The 17,518-nt window shown below is 42.1% G+C and overlaps 1 protein-coding gene across 2 annotated transcripts in view; it reads left to right on the top strand.

Annotated features, from left to right (window-relative positions):
- TMTC2 (transmembrane O-mannosyltransferase targeting cadherins 2) overlaps nt 1-17,518 on the top strand; it is a 361,794-nt gene that overhangs the window by 294,167 nt on the left and 50,109 nt on the right. For both annotated transcript variants that reach the window (XM_074941959.1, XM_074941960.1), the window contains exon 9: nt 3,825-3,906. In XM_074941959.1, the coding sequence (XP_074798060.1) occupies nt 3,825-3,906 (82 nt within the window). The remainder of the gene's footprint in view (nt 1-3,824; nt 3,907-17,518) is intronic.

Raw genomic sequence — 17,518 nt, 5'->3', positions numbered from 1 at the left:
GAGGCTTCTGAGAGGGGACCTTGACTTTGGAATTTGTCCCCACCATCTTCACCTGCACTTGTTAATTTTCTGGATTCACTGTAAAGCCCCTTTTCTCTTCTCAGGCTGTTGAGGAGGGGTGGGCTGAGGATTTGGTGTAGTGATCATTATGAGCAATTCTTGTTATTGTTTGAATGTTACATTATGCGATAGATGCCCGCAGTACAGAATGCATGCAATACTCAATCTGATTAAAATCTGCTTCTATACCAAGTGATTATAGGGTAGGCTATGTTGTATGTATCTTTAAAATGGCACTCAGGGCAATCCTGAGAATTACAGATCAAGAAGTCTTACTTCCACATCAGCTGCATTTAGTTAAAATAAGTCATTTTAATTCTGAGGTGCTCATGTCTCACAATACAAACCAACTCTCTGCTTGGGACTAGGAATAAACTGCAGTCATAGGCATGTTATTGCATAATTGATACTGGCTAGTGTCTGAGACAGGATACCAAACTATTGGTACAATACAGTTTGGTTATTTTCTCCATGAGGAAAGAGTAATAAGCCGTAGATTTCCTCTGTCCCTGGGCTCATGATAGTGCTTGGTTTTAGTGGTTTTGGAGTACTAAACAACAAAAGGTACTGTTGATTTTTATTAATAAAAATCATGGTCTGTTTCTGTGTCTTTCCCTTGCCTTTCTCGTCATAGCTTTGGTAGTTTACCAGGTCGAAGACATTTTCCTTAAAAGATTGGTATCACTTTTATATTGACCTGCAAAGCTCTTACTTCCCATGAAATCTTTTTTTTAATATGAGTGTGAAAGAGAGTAGCACTTTAATATCTCTGCACATAAACGTAGAACACAAATATAGGAGATTTTACAAAATCTTGTGTCCACGGTTCTAGGTGATTAAATCAGTGTGTGTATTTTTAGCATATGAGTGTATCTAACTTTCATTTTCATACCACAGTTTTGTTTTGGAGTTATGCTTATCCTGGCACTTGTCCAGAAAGTTAGCTCACAGTTTACCAAGATCCTTTACAATATTTATTACAATGGGTTTCCACCTTTTCCTTAGATCCTGAACATTGATAGCGTTGACCACATTTATCTGTGTGCCTGGAGATCAGCAGCATAAAATAGTCAACCACAAAACTTGTAACCCTGGAATGTTCCAGCAGCTCTGCTGTAGTTAGGGTCAAGACGGGCTTTCTGTTTTAAAGCTTGACTCTTGTAAGAACTCTAAAATCCATATGGTTATTTGGATTCCCTTGAAATTTCGTGTGTCTCGGGGGATGCAGGGTTTGGTCAGTGATCTAAGTTTGGGATCATTTGAACAAGATGTTCCTGAGATACAGCCTTGGGGGGCAAACAGCTTTTCTTAAATTTGATACATTCTGGCAATGTAGTTTGGCACACAGATAGAGATCAAACCAGAGCTCAGATAATCACACCAGAGTCTCAAACGCTCAAAGGTTATCCCAACAGAGAGTATTACACCAACCAGCCCTCCAGGGGAAACCAAATTAAAATGTTGTTAGAAGAGTTTGCTTTTCCAGTTAAGTGTTCCAGCAAGCAAGTGTGAGGGATACACTTAATGCATTACACTGCACATGTGCAAAAAGGAGCACCCAAGAGTGTTAAGAGGCACCTAAGATTCACAGGATCTGTAAGGAGCTGAGGGACTGTTTCAGCCATTACTCTGAGCACCAAATGGGCACTGTGAGTTCAAATCTAATTCAAGGTAGAAATCTGAAATAGAAAATGGGCACATTGCTCCACTCTGCTGCTGTCAAAGGAGTGTGGGTTTTTTAAATTATTTTGGGGAAATGGATTTAATCTGAATATAGCAGAAAATGTTTGAAACGATTTATGAAAATAAAATAAAATGATACCTGCAAATGCTGGCTGAAAGGGGAGGGTGATTAGTGCTGGAAGAGTAGTTAGAAATGGGGAGAGAGGGATTTGGTGTGTAGTGAGGGGATTATGGAGAGGAGAATAAATGGGGATGGGTGGATAGGAGAGGAGTTAGGGAGCCAGGAGGGGCGGGGGTGTAGGTGTAGGGGTGTGTGACAAAGGGAAAATAGGGGCAGAGGTGCCTGTCAGCCCTACATTGCCCTCCCAAGGGTGTACCACGATCTGCGGTCGTCCATCTGTGGTGGTCTGGCCACCCTCATTTAAGCTGAGATCTGGGGCCCATGTTCTTCTGAGGGGTCTGAGCCTCTCTCTCTCTCCCTCCTGCCCCCTGCTATGCACACAGGATCTGGGGAAGCTCCCCTCTGCATGTGCATGAGAACAGGCATACTGGAGCATGCACTGAGAACACTCTGTAGACACTGGGGAAGGAGCTGAGAATGGGTATGCTTGTTGCATATCGCAGGCTTTCTAGCACTGGGGAGAGAGGAGCAAAACACCTGCTGACATGAATGGAGCCATTCACATATTTCAGAACTATTGTTTCAGGCTCTATTCATCTCCTTGGAGTGTTCTCATTCAGCTGTGCTGCTGTAGCATTTAAGTGTAGAAACAGCCATAGCCTACTCTCCTGCTGGATTGCTTGCACCTGTGAAATTTAACAACCACTTCATACTTACAGGATACCATCTAACCCTGTGCTTTCCCTTACCCTTCAGTACACCTGTAGACAAGTCTTTTATCTTACTTCCCTACTGACAATTTCTGTGGCAAGACCTCCTGCCCCCCAGGGCCTTGCTAGTGAAAAAACTACACATTTTTTTCAATAAAATGATGCAGACTAGCTCCTCAAGATGCACACTCTCCTATCACAATCACAGCTCTGTGATGCTCCTCAAACTAATCCCCATCTCTGAATACACCTCGACCAAACTGCCCCACCTACTGCTTCCACCACTCAGTACAGCTACAAGTCTCACACTAAATCCAGCTGTAGTGTATGCAGATAATTGATTGTAGCTATTGCCATCTCCAGGGAGGCAAAAAGATGATTACCTGGGTATGTACCCTAACTTTGTGTTTCTTGGTTTTCTGAAGTTTGAGTGTTGGCAGAACTCTATGTTCTGGAAGGGCACAAGCTGTCATCGGAGTACAGGGGTTATTTTACTCTGCTGTGACTGCTGTTGGAATACTGTGTCCAGTCCTGGTGTCCACAATTCAAGAAGGATGTTGATTAAATTAGAGAGGGCTCAGAGAAGAGCCACAAGAATGATTTAAAGGACCAGAAAACATGTCTTAAAGAGAGAGAGAATCAAGGAGCTCAAGCTGTTCAGTTTAATGAAAAGTAGGTGATGGGTGACTTGATTACAGGCTATAAGTACTTACGTTGGGAACAAATATTTGATAATGGGCTACTCAGTCTAGTAGACAAAGGTACAATCCAATCCAATGGCTGGAAGCTGCAGATTAAAAAAATTTACTCTTATTTCCAGTCTGAATTTGGCAAAGTGAGAGTAGTTAACCATTGGAACAATTTACCATGGGTTATGGTGGAGTCTCCATGAATGACAATTTTTAAATTAAGATTGGAATTTTTTTTTTTCAAAAATACCTGCTCTAGATTTTTTTTTCAGAGTGGTTCTATGGTCTGTGTTATACAGGGGGTCAAATTAGATGATCACAGAGGGCCCTTCTGGCCTTGGAATCTATTAATGTGTGGACTTTAAATCTGTTTAATGAAGTTTTTTGCCATTTAATTCCTATTTACTTAGGTTGAATCTGGTGATAATAGTAACTGTGTTGTTCTTGTGCCTGGAATTTGGAAAGTGTGGAGCATGTGGTAGACTGTACAGGATGTCTCCAGGGTGACTCAGTGTTAAGATAATCCATTTTTTCTCTCTCCTTTTTTTTTTTTTTTTTAAGGGCCGCAAGAGTGAGGCAGAAAAGTACTTCTTGAAGGCTATTCAGCTGGATCCTACCAAAGGCAATGGTTACATGCATTACGGTGAGTTTCTGATAGATAGGTTTCCTTGCATTTTCCACGTTTGCTGTTAATCTATCTGAGTGATTAAAAATTTAAAAACTGCTACTGGCAAAACACCTCTGTTCAAGCAAAAGAAACTAACCTACCATGTAGAACTTGGTCTCCATTTCAATTTGTTAATCACAACAAAGAGAGAGGGCGGTATTTTCAGATTTTTGCAAAATTTTCCTTCTGGGAGGGAAATTTCCAAATTGCTGTGTCTCTGTTGGGAAAGGAGGAAGGTGAATATCACTATATGTAAAAAGGTTTCATAGACGTGTTTGTTATTGTTAACAACATTGACCGAGGTCTGCTTGCTGCCTGGGGGTGGGCAAGTAAAGATTGTCTTGTGTGTGTACCAGGACAGAACAGCTAAGATTCTGTTTCCTAGTAAGTAGTTATAGGCTGTCCATCTGCCTTCCCCCTATCTTCCTTGTGGCTTGAAACAGACAAGTATTTTAAAAGGCTTTGGTAGGTTTGGCTATACCTTTTTAATACTAAGCCAGTCATGTGCTTAAATGATGCAAAGCACTCAGTTAATTTGAGGGTGATGGTATCATTATATCTTTAGATAGATTGTTTTTGCTAGATTTACAAAAAAATATTTCCAGATGTAATTGGTCCCAAGGAACCAAAAATATTTAACGTTATGAGCTGCCTCTTCTTCTAGTTTAAAACTGATAACTCATATTTTCTGACTTTTCTATTATGTAATCCCCGCTGGAAAATATAGGGAGGGAGAATAAATTTAATCTTAGTTGGGGAGCGCAATGGGGAACCACAGCCATACAGTACATATATTTTTGTATATTGTTTTAATTTCCTCTTCTGGCTCCACTGGGTTTAAGCAAAACAACCACAGGGATGGTGCACAGAAATGGTAATAATAAAAATAGAAGGTATAGTTAACCAGGCATAACTTCATTTGTTTGTGTACTTCACTGTGTGGTTTCTAAATCTCAGTTGGTGACATTTTATATTTGGTTGGTTCCAATGTAGTGTGTAATTTTGTATTTTGAATCCCATGTTTAATTCCTGGATCTTGTTGGAATGCATTCCATTAGTCTGCAATAATGAGACGGCTGTTGCATGGTATACTGTAGCAGTTAATATGGTGGCCCAAACTTTTAGAGTGTCCTTAACCTACCTCTCAAATTCATATGTGCCCGTGCAGATGAATTTGTATATGCCTGTCTGGTTTGTGCCCACAAATTCAGATGTGGTGATCACAGAAATCTGTGGTTGCAAAGTCAAGGGCAGCTGTCAAAAATCTGGCCCCACAATCAACTTGATTCTGTATGTTTCACTGCAGTTCCAGGCTTCTGTTTCTCATGACTTTGTGATATTTTCCATGTTTTCCCACTTCATTCATCGATTTAGTATCCCATCTACACTTGCACAGTTAAAATACGTAGGATTTCTGATGTCCCTATAATCCAAAAACTGTGTGAGGAGGACTGTTTTCATGCAGAGGATCTGGAGACAGCAGAGGAACTTGAGGGTCCACTGCTACAAAGCATGGGATCTCCGTAGTGAGCTTTATTGATTATGAATCAAATTCTTCTCTTGGAAATACCAGCATAAATCTTGAATAACTTATTGACTCCAATAGCATTAATCCATATTTACGTCAAAGTAACCAAGAGCAGATGATGGCCCTATGTCAAAGTTCTGCCCCTGCAGGCACTAAACTCACTGTTTTTTCGCTTGTTCCAAAGTCCTGGTCAGGAATCTGGAAGTATATGTCGAGGGACAGTGCAGTTGTCGAGGGACAGTGAACCTCTAGTGGACACTTTGTGTGTTTTGTCTCTACAAATCATGAATTTGGTTTAGCAACTTGTCACAGGTACACTTCATATCCCATAAGTCAAATGCTAAATCATAGGGAAATATATCTATACTCATGTAAACGTTAAACATGAAGACACTCTGGAAAAAAAGAATAAAAGAGTTGGCACCATCCCTAGAAAATGCACACCTCACTGAGGAGCCAAATTGGAAGGGTGGTCACTGGGGACACAAAAGCCTGTATGCTAATGGAGCAGCAATGTATGTACAGACTGCAGATACTATTTGATGCAGATATTATATTACTTGTGCTCCCATGATGGGTCCATATATGTCTTCCTCTTTGATTGCTGTCCTTGTGGTCTTTTTTGGAGGTATCAGGATGATTTGTCAGTGTGTTCTATCTTGTTGGAGGTTTATCCTTGTATTTTCTGTTGCATCTAGTTATGGCCCTGAACAGTTAGTGGTGCAGAATGTGAATCAATGAGAGAAGTACCCTAAATGGCACATAAGACATTTAGAAATGTGTGATGAGTTAGGCAGTGGCTTCTTGGGTAGTGCCACCATGGCACATTTGGCTGGACAACCCACTGGTACCTTGATTTTGCAGTTCCAGATCACTGGCTTGTTACTATGTGTTTCAATGTTTTGAACAGTGTTTCCCAAACTGAGAGTACCAGACTAGTTCAGGGAGAAGTAAGGGAGTGGATCAGTGTGAGTGGGGTGAGTTATAAGGGATGCAGATCCCTGTCTCCTACACACATTCTGAAAATACGTTGCCATGTCATTAGGTACAGCTGGAGGTGGCTCACTGAAAGCCATCCACCTTCCCTCCCTGTCATAGTGCCTCTATTGTAGCTCACTATAGGAGCAGCTCACTTGTACAGTACCAAGTTGAAAACTCAGGCTGCCACCCAGTCCAGGCTTCTCCTGTAACATTCAGCTGAACTTTGGGTGAAACCAGTGGATGTCTACTGGGTGGAACCAAGGTAGCTCTTAGTGAGGTAGGCAGATTAGAGCTACCAGCAAGTCTAGAGGGGAGAATGACTCAAGAGTCAGCAAAAACTTGTAAAAGAGGAAAAAAGAGAGAATGTCCATGTGACAAGAAGGGCATCATGACAGAAAGAGGAAAAAGAGAGAGTGCCATAATGGAGTGAGGACATGGTTTTGAGGGGAGTCCATCAACTAATTCATTCCAAGTGAAAGCTCCAGTACGTTTTTTTTGGAGGATCATTGGCTTAGTAGTTGGACCTTGACATAAAGCTAGGAATGAAGTTGGTTTCATTATATTATGGTATGCATTTGTGATAAAATAGGAGGGAACTTGTTGCTATTCATGTATGAAATAAGTGTACTTTTTTATTGTAGGGGGAGATTTTCAAAGGAACAAAGGTGTTTTTACCCAGTGAAAATCATTTGGCCGCCTAACTCTCATTTGCATATTTGGAAATCTCCCCATGATGTCTAAACATTTGGTTAGATGGAAAGTAAGGAGTCAGTCAATGTTAGCTGGTTTAGAGGGGCCCTCTAACATTTAGACCGCTGAAACCTTACATTAAAACATGAGAGTGCTGAAATACTGAAAGACTGCAAAGGTTAGAAACACTAAGCCAGATGATGGTCCCCACTCCAGCCACTATATACCACCATAAATGAGCCACGGTTGTATGGGGGAAATTTTTTCCCTATTGTAGGTAAAGCAGCTCTATGTTATCCACTTCATAAGTTCCCAGCACAGTGGTGTTTGTAGGCCAGAGGCATGAGGGGGTGTGGTGGTCACGGTGCACATCACTATGGGGTTCTGGGCTTCAGAGCAGTCTCCAGGAGTACGCTGTCCTACGCCAGGGGTTGTTTCAGCCCCGCAGTAGCTCAGAATCTCGGCAATGCAAAAGTGGCATAAAGCTGTATTTCTGTCTCCCTGACTCTGACCCACACCTTCTGTGCTACATCTCTCAGGAAAAATAGCAAAAAAATGTAGCCCATTGTGTTGAGGAAGCAGAGAATCAGCTGTACATTCAGGATGTTGGAATGATTAGCTTTAATGATAAACTGTCAGGGGAACAGCCAGAAACACCAAACTTTGAAACTGTTCAACATTCATGGTCATTAACCTAGCTTGTTTGGAAATAGGCTGCTTCTTTCAAGTGATCACTTCTAAAGGGACTTTGGGATGAGTAGTTATTATAGTGGTCAGGAATTATCTTGTTTTATGTTGTAGGATTGTATTAGACTCGAGCATCAAAAAGGACTTGACTGCTTATGCTTAAAGATGCACACAGTGGTTCTGTTGTGTGGTGTGTGACCACTAACCCAGGAACCTATCCTTGCAACAAAGCCCGTTGCCAACTGTGTCCACATATCTATTCAGGGGACACCATCATAGGGCCTAATCACATCAGCCACACTATCAGAGGCTCGTTCACCTGCACATCTACCAATGTGATATATGCCATCATGTGCCAGCAATGCCCCTCTGCCATGTACATTGGTCAAACTGGACAGTCTCTGCATAAAAGAATAAATGGACACAAATCAGACGTCAAGAATTATAACATTCAAAAACCAGTTGGAGAACACTTTAATCTCTCTGGTCACTCGATTACAGACCTAAAAGTGGCAATTCTTCAACAAAAAAACTTCAAAAACAGACTCCAACGAGAGACTGCTGAATTGGAATTAATTTGCAAACTGGATACAATTAACATAGGTTTGAATAGAGACTGGGAGTGGATGGGTCATTACACAAAATAAAACTATTTCCCCATGTTTATCCCCCTCCCCCGTCCCCCACACCCGCTGTTCCTCACACGTTCTTGTCAACTGCTGGAAATGGCCCACTTTGATTATCACTGCAAAAGATTCTCTTCCCCCCCACACCCCTTCAGCTCTACTGCTGGTAATAGCTCACTTTACCTCATCGCTCTCGTTACAGTGTATATGGTAACACCCATTGTTTCATGTTCTCTGTGTATATAAATCTCTCCACTGAATGCATCCGATGAAGTGAGCTGTAGCTCACGAAAGCTTATGCTCAAATAAATTTGTTAGTCTCTAAGGTGCCACAAGTCCTCCTTTTCTTTTTGCGGATACAGACTAACATGACTGCTACTCTGAAACCTGTCAGTTTAGAATTTTGTTGTTTTCAGTTCAAAAGTGAAAGATAGGAAACAAAAGATGTCAGAAATCAGCATAGTACCCAAAGATCACTATTCATCAGTTCTACATCCATATAAAGATCCATAACCTTTAATTGCACTCAACTAACCAAACTGAACTATGATCTTAAAAAAAAAATGTGAAAGTGGAACTTCACAGAGAAATGCAATTGCAAATTACCTAATTAAGTTAAAGTATAATTAATCTAATGAGAATAATTTATTTGTATATAAAAAAGGGAATAGTTACGTGATTTAGAATGATTAGAACCCATGTATTATTCAAAAGAAGCTAAATGAAAAGGTCTCAATAGTCATTAATAAGACAGAGTTAGTTTGAACATCTTGTTGGGTCCTGGCCTCTCCCATTCCAATTAAGTAATTGCTGGTGTGAGGGAGATGAGGTTTCTGTGTGCATGCATTCCCTACTGCCTCACTCCCCTCACCACTCCGCCTATTTGTACCCCACCCAAAAGAGACCATGAGGGACACTTCAAAAAACTAAGAGTTTAAACCTGGCACAGTCTGTTCTTAAGGATCGACTAAAACATAACCTGGACTTCATAGTCTGTTGTTGTAAAAAGACAATTTAAGGAAGAAGTGAAGCCAGGAAAGGGAGGTATTTCTGACATTACAGCACCAATGGATTTTAATTGGAATCCTCTTCTGCCTTCCCCTGAATTTAGGCTCTATATAGTGTTGGGAGATCTGTATTCCCGCTGTGTGGTCAATTGGCCAGGTCATCTCTGGGGTACTGGCAAGTGATGAAAGGGGGCAATAACAGGGTTTTTAAGACAGTGAAATCTGGAATCATGATGCTGCAGCACCCACAGGCTTGAAGAAATCCTTCACTGACTTTCATTTCATTGGCAATAGGAATACAGTCATGTTGAAAAAAACAAATGAGAGAGGGGGAAGCTAGCCCAGAGATAGAATCTACAGTAATCCATAAAGCAAGCAGATAGGAGAGATGTTAAGTAGGATGCAGGGGAAATAAGGAGCAGCAGAGCAGATTGGAGCATTGCCACCATCTTGGGCATCCAGCGTAAGCTCTGCTGGCCATGTCTGACACTTCCAGTATGTTCAGCCCTAAACTGGCTCAGAAGGCCTTGAAGGCAAAATCCTCAAGCAATCAGGAGTCATGCCATCTGGGTAGCTACATTCTGAGCTGGTGTTTCTTGCTTTGGCACATGTCACACATAGCCTGTGAATCTGTTTAGAAACTGGCAGAGCAAACAGCTGTGTAAATTTACTTATGTCAACCGGTCGCGTTGCAGAACTGCACCACCTAAGAAATGTTTGATGCAGCCTCTGGAACAAGGACTTTCCTCTCATTGCCCCCAGAAAGTTCTTCTCAAAACATCCATCGGTAGGACTCCATGTATATCCTGTGACATCTGCTTTAACTGCTGGCAGTGGATGACTGACAGTTCTGGTGGTTCCAATCTTAATGCTGTTGTTGCCAATCAGCCATGTTCTGTTCCCAGGGCCCGACAAGGCAGTGACTGCTACTCTCCTTGCATCATGTTGCTTTGGATGAACTGAAGATACACATGCTGGATTAGACCAGCCAGAGCTTGATACTGACACAGATTCCTCTTGGAACTCTTAAGTTCTGTGAATATACCAGAAAAGATAACATCAACTGACACACCAGTGTCGCATGTGTTAAGTCATTGAGGCTGTTACTAGCCATAGATTTAGTGCAATCACAGTTGATGCTTGATTCTACAACCTTGTAGAATCCTATTTTTACCATAGTCTTCTGTGCCACTGTCTGGGGAGAAAACCATTCCTTTGAGGAGGCTGTGGGGGAATAATATCTGGACACTGATGGGCAAGAAGACTCTTCTGATAGAAGAAGAAAATGCCAGTGACTCCCCTCTCTGGAGGATCTGATTTTTCCCTCTTATGCAGGGACAGATGAGGGAGATTCACTTAATGTACAGACAGCCAAGAACACCCAGTCAGGTATGTGAGAACCAGAAATGCAACTACTGTATGAAAAAAGTGGCCAATCCAATCCATACTGAGACAGTTCAGAGTGGTTCCTCTTGAAACCAGAAATATCAGGATGACACACTTCAGGAAACTTAGTCTGTTCTGAGGTAAAGCACCATCAAATCCATGACATTGGGCAAAAGAAAGAAGGTATTTCCTGATCCCCAAAAGACCTAGGGGTAAGGCCTTTCCTGGTTATCAACCTTTTATTAACTTTTCATTATTTATTTGTATTAACTTCTAACTGTTGAAATAAAAGTTCAAAATGGTGTATCTGGGAACAAACGTGTCCATTCTAGAGAAAGGTGACTATATACTCTGGACATGGCAGATGACTACATGTATGCACATCCCAACCACTGGATGTATCATACATTCTGATAGGGTACCAATTCAGAGATTCGTCTTTGGGGTTGGTGTCAATGCTGTGGTGCTCTGAAAAATTCTTGGCAGTTGTAGGGGTATATTTACACAGAGTGGAGGGGTGCATACTTTCCTCTAGCTGAATGATATAGCTGATCAAGGACTTTGACAGAGATCCAGAATTTGTTTTTGCAATCTAAGGGTACTAAAGTTGTTTGGTTTTAACCTAAACAACCTAAAGTCTCCTAGTTTTTTCCACAAACAACTGGAGTACACACCTTGCTTCAAAGCTTTGCAGCTCAAAGATAGATTCTAAGACATTTTCTGTCTGCCAAAGAGGATTTGCCAGAAGAATCAGGTTTCAGCAAGGCTGTAGTTGTTGGGACTGATGGCTCTGACAGTATTTTTGGTATCTATCTGCTTCCACAGTATTAGTGGAGACTTGAAGTCTCAGTGGTTACAAACCAGACAAAGACACTGCCATTGCAACTGATTGAGAGATGACCTACGAGATCTATTGGATTTTTGGCAGTCCAGTGACCGTCAGAAATTGGTAAATGACTTCTGATCCAAATTGTAGTTACCACAATGCATCCACACAGAATGGCTTTTACATTTAAGGCAGGCAGTAATCAGGAACAGTAACTGTACATATATGTTCTTTGAAGGATTGAAATCCTTTTGGATTAAGAGGTGTCATAAAACTGGTATCCTAAAGGTTGATTTTAATTCAAATAAACAGTCAGGCTACCAAAATTGACATAGTTGGTGAGAGCCAGTCATGGCATCTGCAGAAGGAAATCCATGAAAATATGTGACTGAGTAGTGCCCCATAAGTCATGACTAGTGGCCAGCAACCTATCAGGAGTGAAAACCCTGATAATAAATTTAGACAAATACAAGTAGTTCCTGGATCAGGAGCTAGTGGATCAAATCTTCCTTGAAGTCAGGGCGTCTCCCCATGACCTGTTAGCCATTCAGTCATTTTGCCAACATTCATAAGAATGGCTGTCCTGGATCAGACCTATGTTCCGTCAACCCCAGTATCCTGTCTTCTGACAGTGACCAGTGACAGATGCTTCAGAGGGAATGTACAGAACAGGGTAATTTATTGCATGATCCATTCTCTGTCATCCAGTCCCAGCATCTCGAGGTCAGAGATTTAGGAACACACAGATAATGGAGTTGCTAATAGCCATTGATGGATCTATCCTCCATGAACTTACTAATTCTTTTTTGAACCCAGTTAGTTTTGGCCTTCACAACATCCCCCAGCAATGAGTTCCACAGATACCACACTAGTCTTCTTGTCTTGACAAGGCCCTTCTGTTACCAGGGCCGATACTCCTCCCTGGCTACACAGCATGCATTGCCATGCCCAGTCTTTTCAAAGAGGTTTATTACTTTAAACAGAGGCTATCAAATAAACAGAAAATAGTATTAACTCTGTCCTTGCCCCAGGCTTCAGAACCACCCCTCCCAGGGGTGTCTGGCATTCCAGCTCCTGGCAGCTTCCTAACCTCAGCCAGCTCTGTTCCCCTCATGGAGCATCTGCTTCCCTATGCCCCTGGCCCCTTGCTCCAGGGACCCAGCACAGGAACTAGCTCCACTCCAGTGTGGCTTTTCCTCCCTTGGGATCAGCCTCTCTCAGTCCTTCCTTCCCCAGCTGCCTACTAGCAGCCCTTTATAGGCCCATTGGTAGCTCAGCTCTTTTTAATTAGTTGGTTTGGGCTCACCTGCTCCAGTCCCGGGGAGCTCGGTTTAGTTGTCCTCAGGGACTAGGTACCCTGTGTCACCTTCTCTATAAGCCTGATGTGAAAAACTTTATAGCCAGAGTTTTTCTGTAGTACAGATACACCCCTAGAAGGTCATCCTAGCTGTTTATTTTGGTTGATTCCAATTCAATAGGTCAGGCAGTTTTCAAGAGAACCATGGTCAATACTTTCAAACTTGTGCATATATAGTTAAGTACTGCATTCATATTTAGGCACATGAATAAAACTGGCTTGATCTGCAGAGAGTCTAAGCACCCCACAGCTTTCATTAACTTCAAATGCCAACATGCACATGCAGATCTGGATTTTGACAGGAGATTGAAAAGTTGGCCTGCAAAGTTATGTTAAAAGCTCATTCAGTCAGATAAATGTCTGCTTCCCCAGCCAGCGTCTGATTAGATGTCTATTAAGGAGACATTTGTAGGGCAGTTCCAGGTTGTTCTCCTTATACCTTTTACAGACATGGTTTGCACATGGCCTTGTGGCAAGAATTTGGGTTTAAAATGTGTTATGGCCCTGTTTCTAGGCAAGGAGTGTTGCAACTCCTCCCACCCCTAGCTGTTTAGTTGTACTTTTCAGGCTGGTTTTAATATTTGTCATGACTTTAAGAGAACTTAGTTCTTAAAGAAAATAATACTGTAGGGGAAGGGTATGTTTAAGGTAAAATGGATGGTCCCAGGGTTTTGTTTGTGGAGTATTGGAGTGAAATTTTTGCTTGTGCTTGGCTGACTTTGTGAAATAATTGTCATAGTTTCAAGTTAACTTTTAAGAGGCCTAATACTAAGTATGGAGAATGGAATTCTACTTATGAGAAAAAGATCCATTAAGGATCCAAAACATAGCCTATAATTAAGGCTAAGATTTTGTCATAGGTATTTTTAGTGAAAGTCAGACAGGTCATGGGCAATAAACAAAAATTCACAGAAGCCCTGTGACCAGTCCCTGTCTTTTACTAAAAATATCTGTGACAAAATGGGGAGGGAGGAGAGTCCTGCTGCTGCTCTGGGGTCCCCTTCACCACCCACAGAAGTTGAGAGTGCTGGGGTTCCCCTACTGCCCACAGTGGCTGGGAGCTGCAAGGTCCCTTCACCTCCCAGGGGCTGAAGTGGAAAATGTCACTGAGGTTTTTGGAAGTCACGGATTCCGTGACCTCTGTGACAAACTCTTAGCCTTTCTTATAATAGTGTTACTAAGCTTTTTGGAATATGAAGGGAGAATAGTTATACACATTTTATTACAAAGAGTTTTAGAGAAGCAGTGAAAAGAATATGCTTTCAGCCGCTGCAGTAGGAGCTTCTACATTGCTGTATAACTATTTTAACCTAGGCAGTTACACCCCCCTGCACAGTCACATCTAAGAAATGTAACAGCACCCTCATATTTGAGTGGTGCAATAGTGGAGACAGAAATAAATTCTGTATTCCTTCAGAGAGGCCCAATTGATGCTATTTTGGAAGATTCCCCAGTAAGTCATTAGATTTTGTGTGAGGTATTGGTTAGAATTTCTTTCCAAGGGTAACATGTCCTTTGAAGAATTTGCATACAGGGAGTGAAATAAGAGCTGATGTATCTGTTTCGTTTGTAATTAAGATATCCTTATTTCAAGACACTGCTGTTTGTTTTACCATGTGACCATGGTTACCATGTGACACTGCTGTTTGTTTTGCCCATTAGTATTTGTGTCAATTACATTCTTTTACTTTCTTTATCAGGATAGTTATAGATATAAAAGAAAAATCCCCCTGTTTGAACTTTAATTTTGTCCTGAAGTTAGTTATTTTACAAAATTTGGAAACTAGAAACATGATATTTCTGAAAATTTGTTTCTAAAATCTAGGGATATTTTTTGGTATTAGCTCAAAATAATATTGGGGGGAAAAAAGCTTTCTCTAACTGAATGGATTGGCATAATAAAAGGTTGACAATATTTATTTTTAATACAAATGGAACTGAAAACTACAAATATATTTTTCAATCAGAGTTATGTATATTCAAGCAGATTGCTTTTGGAGCCTTCACTATAAATGTATATGTTTTTAAGGTATTGTATGTCACCACCTCCTGCTGTTGGACACATAAATACCTCTTCACTTGGAAGTGTCTCACTCAGCTGATTTTGTGCTTTTATTCTGTTTTTACAAGGAAGTTTTCATGCCAGCAGTTTAGGCCAGTTTTATTTGTCATGGACCTCCAACTTAGGGCCAGTATTTTAAATGTGGTTGCTGGCAGGTAATTAATGACCAGTTGCTCAAGCTGGTCTTTAAAGGAATTGCTGTAATGAAAGGCAATAATCTAGGGCCGAATCCAGCAAACTCTCAAACACACAAGTAGCCCCACTGAAATCAGCAGAACTCCTTAAATCAGTAAGGTCAGCTCAGATGAGTAAGGATTTTCAGGATCACGCTACCACTTAGATTCACAGCTGAATTTGTCCAACTACTGAGTGTGCTCTGAAGTGTTACCACGAAAGCATTATGTTACACAAAGAAATACTTCTGCTGCTGCTATTTTGTTTTCCCTCCAAAGAGACTCCAAAAAGAGAAAAAATATTCCTTTTTCCCCTCTGCATCCTCTGATACCTCAGTTGCTCTCATGTGGATTTTGGATAGATTTCCTTTTCACTCCCATTTTCCACATTAGAAAGAATTTTAAAATGTACTCTGTTCTTGAACAACGAGCACAAAGGGAAGCACGTGACTGATCATGCATGTAGCCTCACTGAGCAGTCCCAAAGGCAACTGAATATTTTCTGACTTTTTACTATTGAATAACTCAGAAATAGGTGAGTGGATTCACTCAAATTTACAACCAGCACAGCAAAACTCAGAATTTTCACTTTTAAAGAAAAATGTTCCAAGAAATTAGGAGCATCTGAAAAATTAGTTTTGTAGGCAACCTGAGGATTCCCCCTGTGTAGGGGCATTTCTGGAAAGAGGGTAGCACCCTTCCCACCACCCAACTCTGCTCGGCCATCGTGAACCGAGCAGCGCAGCTTCCACCGCCAACTCTGCTCTCCCGCTATTGCCGAGCTTCTCCATGTTTGTCTGTCCTGGGTTCCCACCTCCGTGAAAGCCACAGAAGACAACCATTTTCAGCCTTTGTTCGGCTACCGTGAACCAAACAGCACCTCTTCCGCTGCCACTCTGCTCTCCTACACTTTTGCGCCCTTTTTCCAGGATTACCCGTGCAGGCGCCATAGCCATGGAGCCCGATCAGATCTCCGCTGCAGTTTTGACCATTGTAAATACCTCGCGCATTATCCAGCAGTATGTGCAGAACCTGCAAAACCGGTCAAGGAAGTGACAACCGCGCGATTACGATAGTGATGAGGACATGAACACAGACGTTCCTAGAAGCACAGCATGTGGCGATTGGGAGATCATGGTGGCGTTGGGCCAGGTTCATGCCATGGAATGCCAATTCTGGGCCTGGCAAACAAGCACAGACTGGTAGGACCGCATAGTGTTGCAGGTATGGGATGATTCCCAGTGACTGAGAAACTTTCGTATGTGTAGGGCCACTTTCATGGAACTTTGTGACTTGCTGTCCCCTGCCCTGAAGTGCAAAGACACCAAAATGAGAGCAGCCCTCACAGTTCAGAAGTTAGTTGCCATAGCCCTGTGGAAGCTTGCAACAGCTACCGGTCAGTCAGGAATCAGTTTGGAGTGGGCAAATCTACTGTGGGGTCTGCTGTGCTGCAAGTAGCTAACACAATCATTGACCATTGCTATCAAAGGTAGTGACTTTGGGAAACATGCAGACCATTGTGGATGGCTTGAATGTGCTGGGGTTCCCTAATTGTCGCGGGGCGATAGACGGAACGCATATCCCTATCTTGGCCCCGGAATACGGGGGCGGCCAGTACATAAACCGCAGGGGGTACTTTTCAATGGTGTTGCAAGCACTGATGGATCACAAGGGACATTTCACTGACATCAACGTGGGATGGCCGGGAAAGGTGCATGACACTCGCGTCTTCAGGAACTCTGGTCTCTTTGAACAGCTGCAGGAAGGAACTTACTTCCCAGACCAGAAAATTACTGTTGGGGATGTTGAAATGCCTGTAGTTATCCTCGGGGACCCAGCCTACCCCTTAATGTCATGGCTCATGAAGCCGTACACAGGCACCCTGCACAGTAGTAAGGAGCAGTTCAACTTTCGGCTGAGCAAGTGCAGAATGGTGGTAAAATGTGCGTTTGGACGTTTGAAAGCACTCTGGCGCAGTTTACTGACTCGGTTAGATCTCACCACAGTCAATATTCTAATTGTAATTGCTGCTTGTTGTGTGCTCCACAATATCTGTGAGAGTAAGGGGGAGACATTTATGGCAGGGTGGGAGGTTGAGGCAACTCGCCTCGCTGCCAGTTTCGCACAGCCAGACAACAGGGCGATTAGAAGAGTGCAGCACATCAGAGAAGCTTTGAAAGCCAGTTTCATGACTGGCCAGGGTACAGTGTGAGAGTTGTGTTTGTTTCTGTTAAAGTTACCCGCCCCCATATATATATATATATA

This window comes from Natator depressus, chromosome 1 (genome assembly GCF_965152275.1).
Source record: "Natator depressus isolate rNatDep1 chromosome 1, rNatDep2.hap1, whole genome shotgun sequence".
Classification (NCBI taxonomy): Eukaryota; Metazoa; Chordata; order Testudines; family Cheloniidae; genus Natator; species Natator depressus.
The sequence above is the reverse complement of the archived record's forward strand: the minus strand, read 5'-3'. Positions and strand labels throughout refer to the sequence as shown.